This window comes from Macrobrachium nipponense, chromosome 27 (genome assembly GCF_015104395.2).
Source record: "Macrobrachium nipponense isolate FS-2020 chromosome 27, ASM1510439v2, whole genome shotgun sequence".
Lineage (NCBI taxonomy): Eukaryota > Metazoa > Arthropoda > Malacostraca > Decapoda > Palaemonidae > Macrobrachium > Macrobrachium nipponense.
The window spans coordinates 17,281,197-17,292,934 of record NC_087216.1 but is presented as its reverse complement, the minus strand read 5'-3'; the positions used below and the strand labels follow the sequence as shown (position 1 = coordinate 17,292,934).

The 11,738-nt window shown below is 39.2% G+C and overlaps 2 protein-coding genes across 2 annotated transcripts; both read right to left on the bottom strand.

Annotated features, from left to right (window-relative positions):
- Positions 1-3,832: 3,832 nt before the first annotated feature.
- Positions 3,833-4,642, bottom strand: LOC135200515 (serum amyloid A-2 protein-like). Its single transcript, XM_064229166.1, has 2 exons — positions 4,536-4,642; positions 3,833-4,007 (listed from the first exon to the last, which is right to left on the bottom strand). Exons 1-2 carry the CDS (start codon positions 4,640-4,642, stop codon positions 3,833-3,835), a joined length of 282 nt encoding a protein of 93 aa, XP_064085236.1.
- A 3,014-nt stretch (positions 4,643-7,656) lies between these two features.
- Positions 7,657-8,700, bottom strand: LOC135200872 (serum amyloid A-5 protein-like). Its single transcript, XM_064229588.1, has 3 exons — positions 8,573-8,700; positions 8,281-8,391; positions 7,657-8,058 (listed from the first exon to the last, which is right to left on the bottom strand). The coding sequence occupies exons 1-3, from the start codon at positions 8,698-8,700 to the stop codon at positions 7,920-7,922; spliced, it is 378 nt and encodes a 125-aa protein (XP_064085658.1). The 3' UTR covers positions 7,657-7,919.
- Between the last annotated feature and the right edge of the window lie 3,038 nt (positions 8,701-11,738).

Sequence of the window (11,738 nt, the reverse complement as noted above, 5' to 3'; positions counted from 1 at the left end):
AATCTGTCACGACCAGGTTGCTGGCTTGCGACTTAAGTGTGTCAATGTCATACACAGATCGTTCAGTGTATATGGCCCTTAACTCAGCGGCGCTTGAAAGAAAATTTGGTCAACGAAAAATAGCGGCAATAAACAAATCTGCAATGTCTGTTAATCATGAGCTGATAGTCAGTGTAGGTCTAGACCGTGGTGTACGTATACCATCCGGTATGTATCTTTTGATGGCAAGACAAATGGTTTTTTTCTCTCAAACTTCTGGAAACTTTCGAGATGGAGATTCGCGGAATAGATTTCCCCCGTATGTTTCCTGGAGGCTGATAAACCGCCAATCATCTGGAAACGCTACGTAGTATTTTATTCTAGGCCTATTGAACGTCAACAGACCTTCAACAGACAGGAGCAAACTCGAATAACCAAGAGTTTAAGTCTGTTTAAATTATGACGGCCATAATGCTTTTTGGGCTTATTTTCTTACGTCTTATTTCGTTAACCGAATTTCCACACGAACTCAGGAAAAGGTGGGAAACTTTTTTTCCTGCTACTCCACCCACCCCCTTTCTCCACTGTTCGATTACGATGCTCGAAACGTCATTCAAGCGTCATTCGACCGGGGAATGATGACAAATTCTGTAAAAATGCGATTAAAGTGCAGTTAAGGAAATCCCAGAGACCTCTCGCAGTTTCGGAGACGCGTAGATCAATGTAAAAAAAAAAAAATATTATTAAGAAGAACAGGTTTTAGGAGAGATGTGGGATGAGGGACTCTAGGAGAGGGGAGTATAGTTACTGCCTTTGCCACCAGATGGCAGGAGTCAGCTCTTAGTACCATTCTCACAGGATTTACTGAAAGTTTTAATAGTTGAAAAGGTCAATTTACACAAATCATTTGAAAAGTCGATCTTCTTGACTCTTAAGTTCTTTCTTCCGATTTTTAAGCCTTATCTTTTGTTTTTCATTTAAAATTTGAACCTTTTAATCTATATGTCACTCATACTTTCGCTCTCATTTTGTCTTCTAAGTTGACTTTGATATGCCATAATGTCTATTTCACTCGTAAATTTTTATTTCTCCGTACTTGGGCATCAAAATAATAAACAAAATGTTTGAAACTTTGCAGTTCTTTTAAACAATTCTCAAACACCGAGCACTCAGTACTTATTTTTGCTGTGCTTGATTTCGAGATGTATATACGTGATTTACATATTACAATTATTGATGTTATTTACATTACAAAATAGCATCAATTGAATAGGATCTCATCTTCACCATTCAAGATTTGGAAGTCTCTTCTTACTTCTGTTTTCTTTGACTTATAGTCTTCTTCCTTCCTTTTGTAGAGGTGGAGACCTTGTTCTTGTTTCCCTCGGGTTTGGCCTAGACCAAAGTAAATAGAATAAGGGAGACTCCCCATTCTATATACTTTGGGCTAGACATGGGTCCTTCGTCCCACCGACTTTTAGCAGACGAGAAACATTGAAGACATCGGAATGATATCGTGTTCTTGTTCTTGGTCCCGAGAAGCAGAAAACTGAGAGAAGTGGAAAACTTCGTGTTATTCGACATTAGTCTAACCATGCCTTCTATTCAGGAAAGTGTTCCCTTCGAACATTGTGCTCTTTCTTGTGGTTCACTCGCTGAATTGGGTTTCTCTTGATGGTTTGGTTACGAATTAAACATTATTTACGCCTCAGAATGAAGGTTCTCGTAGCAGTGGTGGTCCTTACAGCCGTGGCTGCCAGCACAGAGGGGGCACCAGGGCTCTTCTCATTCGCCAAGGAAGTCGTTCAGGGCACAATAGATATAGTCCGCGCTTACAGGTAAGACATCTGGCTTTATTGATCTTCACTGCATTACTCAGGGTTGAAAGGCTGCAAAAAATGCACTCGTTTTTTCAAATTTGATCTGAGTTCCTTTAGGTAACTGTAAAAGAGAAATGTTTGTGAATTTTCACTAACGTCCATTCTGTGTCCCAACTCTGGACAGCGGCATGAGAGAAGCCAACTGGAAGAACTCGGACAAGTACTTCCATGCAAGAGGGAACCACGACACCGCCCAGAGGGGTCCTGGCGGTGCATGGGCAGCTGAAGTTATAATAATATCCTTTATTTCAGCTCAGGGCCATATACATGGAATATACAAAATACAGACAGTAACATACACAATACGGTGTTCATCATTAGAGTATTTATTCAGTTATCGACGTCGCTGAACACTCGGAACTCACAAATATTTATCTCGCTGTTATACGTTTTCTCTTTTTGGTTCATTGTGCCCTAAGCGCTCACTTCACTAAAACAGTTGCGGGCACACTACACTACACTTTTAATACCTAAAACTTACACATAGCGTAATTATTTAAAGCCCGGGACGCAGTGTTACCATGCGAAAACACCACAGGCGGATGGACAGATGGAAAAAACCAGAGTATAGTCTCGTGAGATGCAGAGCTTTTTTTTTTTTTTTTTTTTACCTTGATACAGTTTTCCTTTAAATTAAACAAACCCTTTCTCTTTTCACACAGTTTATTACATTTTTTTAATACAGGTATGACATATCCCTGTCTCTTCTATCGGAAAGGTCTGTCGTGGATAAAACATTTGATGTTTATTCCGTTCTTATGGATTAATTATGGTGTTTCATTCATTTTTGTGCGACTTTTCAGTTTGTGCATATCTTTAAATTATTTCGTATCGTTCTGCTTTGAAAATTATTTTATTTTGTTTTAGTATCTTAATTATAATCTCTCGCTATTGCATGAAATTTTTTGTGGCAATGTGAAACATTTGAACCCACCCTAATATGTAATTATTATTTTTAAAAATCTTATTATTGATTAGACCCATGCCTACTTCAGTAAGATTTTAAAAAAATGTGGTGTACTAGGAGACCTGACATTTGTTTGCCGATCACGAACGATACAGTGTTTGTCAGAATGCCAGGCAGTACATGCCCCTGTCGTGGCATAGATGCATCCGTGATCGGTCGCCAGATGAATAATCATTATCAGATACAAATCGTTTGGTTTTCAAGGCGATTACATACCTAATAGTCCTTGGTCTTAGACTATCCTAGATGAAACAGGACTTGTATATATTATATATATATATATATATATATATATATATTATATATATATATATATATACTTTATATATATATATATATATATAGTATATATTTAATATATTATATAATATCTAGAATATCTATATATATTATTATATAATATTATATATATATATATTAGTAACATGGCGTTCCCATACCACGCCATATCCAACAAAGTTACCTAACGGATGGTAGGTAATGCATACACAGGCAATAGTCTCATGACTCAGAAGTATGGCAAGTTCAGTACTATCATTCTTTTTTTCACTGACTTAATTCAAGTCAAGTTTATCTTAAAATGATTCTGGTACAATGCTTAGGATTTCTTCACCGCTACCTGAGAGGTCAATGATCTATCACGTTTTGTATTACTGACCGTAAAAGCTTTGGTGAATAATGTTTATATACTGTTTAGAGCTCAAGCCGTCAAGATGAAGATCTTGTTGAAAGTTTTTTTTTTTTTATAAATTTATTTCTTTGGAGAAATAAAAGGTTTAATGATTTATCTAATCATATTTATTAGGCAAACATTAGTCAGTATAGGCTAATAGTAACAACAAATCCACTTGAAAAGTAACAGAAAATCTATAGTACTACTTTCTACTGCATGATTGTAATCTTGTGATTTGGAGAAAATCAGTGAATGCCATCAGTCAGTTAAACTGTTCTTTACAAACAGTTCTTCAAGGATTCTCGATGTCTCGAAGTCCTTCCTTCATGAAGTTCAGTACTGTGAAGGAAGTCCCTCAGGACGGTACACATTAGGATCTCCGCCACTTCGTCCCCAGTTGTTGGCCGCTTGGTCAGCAGCGCGTCTGCTGGGTTTTTCCTCCGCGCCCATTGGTCTACTGTCTCCCTCCATTGCTGCAATAGAATATATTTCCTCTTTAATACATTGCCTAGATCCTTCATTTGCATTCTGGGATTAGATTTTAAACATTTTGCCCCTTGATTCAAACCTAACATCTTTGATTTTTTTTTCTAGATATCTTGAACTACTTAGATTCAGCCAGCCTTGCGCTGGCATGGGTCTAAGTAGTTCAAGATATCTATACTCGGTTTTTTTCCATCTGTCCACCAGCCTGTGGTGTTTGCGTATGGTAACACTGCGTCCCGGGCTTTAGATAGTTGCATTCAGCTTACATTCAACAATAATAACAATATCCTTTTTCGAATATTAACGGTGTAAATTATTTAAACACTTTTTCAGTTGCAAATTTACACCTAGATATCCTTTTATTTACCTAAAACCTACACATAGCGTAACTATCTAAAGCCCGGACGCAGTGTTACCATACAAAAACACCACAGGCGGGTGGACAGATGGAAAAAAACAGAGTATAGAAACAAAAGTAGAGAGAGAGAGAGAGAGCTCTGCTGAGCACTTTTCAAGATTTTATGAAGAATTTGAGCCGAAATTCACCAACCTGATAACTTCAGCTGCCCAGGCACCTCCGGGTCCCCTCTGGGCAGCATCGTAGTTCCCTCTTGCATGGAAGTACTTGTCCGAGTTCTTCCAGTTGGCTTCTCTCATGTCGCTGTTCGGAGTTGGGATAATATAATAAGATTAACTTAAGTGTAAGTTTATAATTGTTTTTCATTCGTAATCTTTATGAGGGAACATATACAGGGTGTCCATAAAGTCCCAGTACCATGACAAGTATTTATAGCTGAGACGCCTTGTTTAGAGATAGGAAATTATGGCGGTTGGCACAGGAAAGAAGTGAAGGCCAAAATCGCTTGTTTTTTCTATAAATTCGTTTCCTTCCGACTGGAACCATCTTCGTGCTACAGAAAAAAAGACTAAATTTACATGTAGAACCAATTAAAGTGAGACAATGAAATGCAGTGTAACGAAGCTACTAAAAACAACATCAGAGCCAGAACACTTACGTGTAGGCGCCGACCATATCTCCTGCCCCTGGAACGCTTCCTTGACGAAGGTAAAAGGGCTGGTGATGGTGTCCCAGAAGTCTGGGCTGCTAGAACGACCACAGCACACAGCAGCTTCATCCTGCGCGGGGTGTGTGTGTGTGTGTGTGTGTGTGACATATAGCTTTTTTAAATGTGGTTTTTCTTAACTAGTCTCCCTACACATTTACAGTTGTCAAGAGATGTTTAAAAAAAGGAGACTAGTAGATTCACATCAGCCGGGCATTTGAAGTCTAGGCCAGTCCCTTACAACGCTCCTGATTGGCTGTTCATAAGCCAATCACAGGGCTGGAAACTCTTAGTCTCTCTCGAGAGTTCACATAGGTAGGATGTATGTTCCATCTCTCCTGAGGTACACGTCTGTCAGGTGAGGTGGAACATAAATCCTTCCTATGTGAACTCTCGAGAGAGACTGAGAGTTTCCAGTCCTGTGATTGGCTTCTCGACAGCCAATCAGGAGCGTCGTAAGGGACTGGCCTAGACATCAAATGCAGGGTTGATGTGAATCTACTATAGTGTAAGCGATGAATGAAACCTAGATTAGACTCACAGGGTAGGCTTATGTAGATTTGGAATAAACTCTTGTCCAACAAGTTATGCACATCCATAAGATTATTGAGTTTTTTGCTGTTACGTCTGATAAAACATATTTTTGACATACTGATGCGTTTCTTATTATTAAGTCTACGAACAGTTTCTCGCCTTAGCGGGATCTAAAGAGATTGTTTGCTCAACGTACAAAACAATGATAACTGAAAAAACGCCACTCCTGACAATGTTTGCTCAGAAGGCAGAGAAAATATGAATGATGTATAATTTACGATGTTTAGCGAAGTTCAGGTCTAAATGCGAAAAAGAATGAAGAGCAAAAACCAGGAGAGAGGGATTTTTCAAAACATTTTACAAGTTTGTCGCGTATTCTCCGGCAATTGAAACAAGAAAAAGTTAAAGCAAATCAGGTAAGACTATGTAAACTAAACCATAACATTTAAGTTGATTCAGACTCAACTTTACGTTATAACTGACTCTGAGAACTTTTTGTGGATATTACGTACTTGCCCCGAGGACTGCAAACTGGTTTCTGATAATTTGCAGCTTTTGCAGCGGCCTTAAATAATGCAGTTCTCTGGTATCTGGTCTTAGGCCTAGTGCTATATTCTCCTTTCTCCCCACCTCACCTAAACCCATCCTCCCACCACCCTCCGCCCACCCCAAGTCCCGCGACACTTCACGGTGGATTCGTGTTTACCTTATCGGAACAATTACGTCAACATCTCAGGCATTGTAAAATGCATTGGGAGATTCCCTTTCTACGGAATATACTGGTTAAAAGTGGTTTTTGAGCATCGCATTACACCGCAGAAAGACGAGAGAGAGAGAGAGATCTGGTTTCCTCCCTGTGCGTCTAGAAGTGACTTGGTAACAAGAGCCGCTCTTATTGTCCGCCTTTTTCCTATCTTCTCTGCATCCTTCTCAGCGTTCATCTTCTAGAGCTACTGGAATTTTAGATAACGTAACGAGTCATAAAAAAGGAAAAGATCAATTTATACTGTTGTCGACGCTTGGGGAATCTTCGAGAGGCAAAGATCCCAAATCCCACCACAGTAGGAAAATGAGGCGAACGAGGGAAATTCACCAGGCAAATCGACCGCATCTCGTAATGCACAAAAAAAAGAAGATGCATGACGCTCATTCTTCCGGTCTCTGTGGGATATCCTACTTCATTGTCAAGAATTGCAAAGCATGCAGCTTTCCTCACTCATGCATAAGCAAGGAGGATTCGTCGAGCAAAGCAGTATGCAATTCAGGTTGTTAAAAAATGAGTTGGAATTGGATTACTTCCTTGAATTCCGTGGAAATCCATTTCATTTCACTGACGTGTCCGTGAACTCGGCCTAAGGGAAAACGAGGTTAATTTGCTTGAGTGGTTTGCTCCAATTCTGAATGCCGGCGAAGTGCCTTCTGGAATACCATAGCCGTCTGGTGCAAGACACTGAATTAAGTTAATGTCTGAGAGTCGGTAGAAAAAAAGTCAACTAAACTGACTTCAGTCACTGTGGAGCTTGCTGATCTTGCTAGTCAGTAGGCCGATGAAAGGGGCAACGTAATGTTTAATCATAATCATGTAGAAAACAATAGACCCATTTCTCGAGACAGAGAAAGGTTACTTAATTAAAAGCCAATGTTCGAAAATCTCTCTCTAGGCTTGGAATCATAGCATAGTCTCTGTTGTTTGACTTGATGTTTGATTAGATAATTATGAGAAATAAAAAAATACTCTGTCTTGTCTATAATGATTTTCTGTATTCCCAAAGCAATGTCATATCCATCAAAGACAGACAAGTACAGAGTATTCTCTCCCAAGAGACTGGTAAGCATTCACAGACTACGATTCCAAGAGGCATTACAGATTCTGTATCGCTTGCTGTATTCTGTATTTCTAAAGAGGTCACACAGCCTTTCACAGCATTTTTTTTTTTTTACCTTTAGCCACATTCCTTTGATATATCGACGTAGTTCGGAAGTCACGTAAAGCCGTTGGTCCCGTTGCTGAATAACCAATGGTAAAAACACCATACATACCTACCTTTGGTATATCATGCCCTATGTTATAGAGCACAATTGTCCGACTCTGGTCATTGAGAAGATTCCATAAGTTATATTTGAAAATATTTATTAGTTTAGCTATTCACATTTTATTAAATAAACTATGGGCACAATGTAACAACAGAAATAACAATATCTAAAGTAGCATTTGTTTCAGCCAGTCAATAGCACCACACGATGAAACACGAACACAAAATCTGGTGACTCAACAGCATCAGCAATTTGAGCAGTTCACAGCTAAACCTTCATCTTCTAAGATCCAGGAGACTCCTTCAGTATTCCCTGGGGAGGCCCCTAGGACGAAACCTGTCGGGGTCGCCACCACCACGTCCCCACTTGTTGGCTTCTTGGTCAGCAGCACTGGCTGCTGCGCTGCCTCCCTTCAACTGGTCAACTCTTTCCCTGGCATTGCTGAAATGGCATGCCAACTTATGAATACAGTGTTCTATTATATTTTGCATTCCTAAAGTAGATTCCTGATAAGGCAACACTAGTTTCAAAACACTTTCTTTACTTTTAGACAACTTGGAAACCAGAGGGTTACTAAACTATGGAATTGCACAGTAATATTTCATTTCTGTGCAGATACTACCACATGTCAGTTTATATACATAACTTCCTTGCATCTCTAACCTGATAACTTCAGCTGCCCATGCACCTCCAGGACCTCTCTTGGCGGCGTCGTAGTTCCCTCTTGCATGGAAGTACTTGTCCGAGTTCTTCCAGTTGGCTTCTCTCATGTCGCTGTTCAGGGTAGAAATGTAGAAGGTCAGAAACAATTTTCTTTTACATTCACTTCATGGAACACCATATTTGTTAACAACTGGTGAATCTATATGGCTCAAATGGATTATTGACGTTCTTTTCCTTCTGGCAAATGCAGTGAAACCATAAAAAGTATGGACATTAAAGCCAGGCTTCTTACCCATACGCTCGAACCATATCTCTTGCCCCCTGGAAGGCTTCTCTGGCGAATGAGAAGAGCCCTGGGGCTCCTTCTGTGTTAGCAGTCACGGCTGCAAGAACCACCACCACAACAACGAGAACCTTCATTCTGAGGGACAAATAATATGCTTTATTCATAACTAATCCGTATAGAGAAACATAATTTATAAAGTGAAGCAGATGAAAGAGCACAATGTTCAAAGGGAACACTTTACTGAATACTGAAGGGCCATATAGCAAGAAAATGTTTGCAGAGACTAATGCAGAATATCCACAAGTTTTCTGCTCCACAAGACCAAGAATAAGATGTCACTGAGGTGTTTTATGTTTTTCATCTACCATTATCAGTGGGACGAAGGATCATATCTAGCCCAGGCCTGAAGAAGCAAGAATATGAAGGGGAAAAGTAAAAGAGTTGGAATGTTACCCCGATGAATGATTATAAGCCAAGGAAAACAGAGGAAAGGAGGTACTTTTTTTCATATTGAAATCTCGTATATAAATCTTGATATCAAACACATCATGGTCTATGAGTACTGTCCGCACAGTGTTTGAGAACCAGTGCAAACAACGTTTGCAAATTTTCAAACTTGTTATTAATTTATTCTGGTGTGCGAAATGGGGAAAAAGAAAAACTGATAACTGAGATAGACAGCAAATCATATTAATCTTAATTTAGTGGACAAAATAAGGGCGAAACTATGAGTATCATTTATATTAAAAAGTTAAATCCTAAATAAGTGAAAAAAATGAGAGGGTTTAAAAGTGTGGAAAACCATTTCCAGGCAAGATAGATTCCAAATGATTTCTTTGTAAATCAGTCTTTACCATCAAGACATGAAAAATGAAGCGAAACATGTGAGACTGCATTAAGCTTCGTGCAATCAAACTATGCCTAACAAAACAGAAGACTGGAGAACGAAAGTCAGTTACACCTACTTGCTCTGAAGAACGCCAACTGGTTTCTGTGCATGAACTCTGGTTTGCTGTGTTCTTAAATAGGACTGTGAGCTGACCTCTAGTGACATCTGGTGGTAAATTTACCAACTAAATTCCCCTCTCAACTCATCCCACTAACCTAAAAACCTGTTCTTGATCAATATAATTGTAACGTTGATCGACACATCTCAGAAACTGGAGGACTCCTGTGGGATTTCCTTTCTTGCAATGAAATCCTATTTTTAGGATATTTAGCAACTTGCTTTTTCCATTGGTTCACTTAAATGAGGTTTAGCAACGTTATTTTTCCATTGATTCACTTAAATGAGGTTTCTATTGTAGCTGAAGTGAAGAAACGGGTGGGTGGGGTGGCGGAAGAAAAAAAGGTCTCTCGCTGTATCCTTCTCTCGGGTGAAAACGTCCTTTGGATCCGGTTAACAAAATGAGACGTATGAAAACAAACTCGAGGAGAGTCGTGTCCCCCGTGATTTCATTAAGCATAAACTTCTGGTTATAATTCAGAATTTTCTCTTTTCCTGTTGAAGGTGTTAACGTGCAATAGGCCAAGAATAAATACGACGTAGGGTTCCCGATGGTTGGCAGTTTATTAGCCTTGGTTCCTTCCAGTAAACATCCTTTGGCCCTTAGCTGCAACCCCTTTCGTTTCTTTACTGTATATTCATATTCTCTCTCGTCCATCTTGCTATCCACCCTCTCCTAACAATTGTTCCATAGTGCAACTGCAAGGTTTTCCTCCTGTTGCACCTTTCACGCCTTTCTAAAGTCCCCCATACACTGAACGATTGTCTGAACGACTATCTGTATCGTTCGCAAAAACACTGTGTATGGTCTTGCCTGAATGCAAAAGTGGGCGGAGCTTCGTGTCTGAACGACCTCAGCGGGAATCTGTCACGACCAGGTTGCTGGCTTGCGACTTAAGTGTCTTACACAGATCGTTCAGTGTATGGGGCCCTTAACTCAGCGGCACTTGAAGGAAAACGAGACTTAAATTTAGTCAACGAAAAATAGAGGCAATAATTAAATCTGCAATGTCTGTTAATCATGAGCTGATAGTCAGTGTAGGTCTAGACCGTGGTGTACGTATACCATCCGGAATGTATCTTTTGATGGCAAGACAAATTATTTTTTCTCTCAAACTTCTGGCAACTTTCGAGATGGAGATTCGCGGAATAGATTTCCCCCGTATGTTTCCTGGAGGCTGATAAACCGCCAATCATCTGGAAACGCTACGTAGTATTTTATTCTAGGCCTATTGAACGTCAACAGACCTTCAACAGACAGGCGCAAACCCGAATAACCAAGACTTTAAGTCTGTTTAAATTATGACGGCCATAATGTTTTTTGGGCTTATTGTCTTACGTCTTATTTCGTTAACCGAATTTCCACACGAACTCAGGAAAAGGTGGGAAACTTTTTTTTTCTTCCCGCTACTCCACCCACCCCCTTTCTCCACTGTTCGATTACGATGCTCGAAACGTCATTCAAGCGTCATTCGTCCGGGGAATGATGACAAATACAAATGTCCAAAAGAAAATTGCGATTAAAGTGCAGTTAAGGAAATCCCAGAGACCTCTCGCAGTTTCGGAAACGCGTAGATCAATGTAAAAAAATATATATATTATTGAGAAGAACAGGTTTTAGGAGAGATGTGGGATGAGGGACTCTAGGAGAGAGGAGTATAGTTACTGCCTTTGTCACCAGATGGCAGGAGTCAGCTCTTAGTACCATTCTCACAGGATTTACTTAAAGTTTTAAAATAGTTGAAAAGGTCAATTTACACATATCATTTGAAAAGTCAATCTTCTTGACTCTTAAGTTCTTTCTTCCGATTTTTAAGCCTTATCTTTTGTTTTTTATTTAAAATTTTAACCTTTTAATCTATATGTCACTCATACTTTCGCTCTCATTATGTCTTCTAAGTTGACTTTGATATGCCATATTGTCTATTTCACTCGTAAATTTTTATTTCTCCGTACTTGGGCATCAAAATAATAAACAAAATGTTTGAAACTTTGCAGTTCTTTTAAACAATTCACAAACACCGAGCACTCAGTACTTATTGCCTTTGCTGTGCTTGATTTCGAGATGTATATACGTGATTTACATATTACAATTATTGATGTTATTTACATTACAAAATAGCATCAATTGAATAGGATCTCATCTTCACCATTCAAGATTTGGAA

Bases quoted from the DNA above. Each gene is read 5' to 3' on its own strand.
- LOC135200872 (XM_064229588.1), bottom strand. From the start codon at position 8,700: ATGAAGGTTCTCGTTGTTGTGGTGGTGGTTCTTGCAGCCGTGACTGCT. The intron at 8,392-8,572 runs GTAAGAAGCCTG...TACCCTGAACAG, and splicing joins GATATGGTTCGAGCGTATGG to CGACATGAGAGAAGCCAACT. The intron at 8,059-8,280 runs GTTAGAGATGCA...ATGCCATTTCAG, and splicing joins TGGGCAGCTGAAGTTATCAG to CAATGCCAGGGAAAGAGTTG.
- LOC135200515 (XM_064229166.1), bottom strand. From the start codon at position 4,642: ATGAGAGAAGCCAACTGGAAGAACTCGGACAAGTACTTCCATGCAAGA. The intron at 4,008-4,535 runs GTTGGTGAATTT...TGAAGGATCTAG, and splicing joins TGGGCAGCTGAAGTTATCAG to GCAATGTATTAAAGAGGAAA.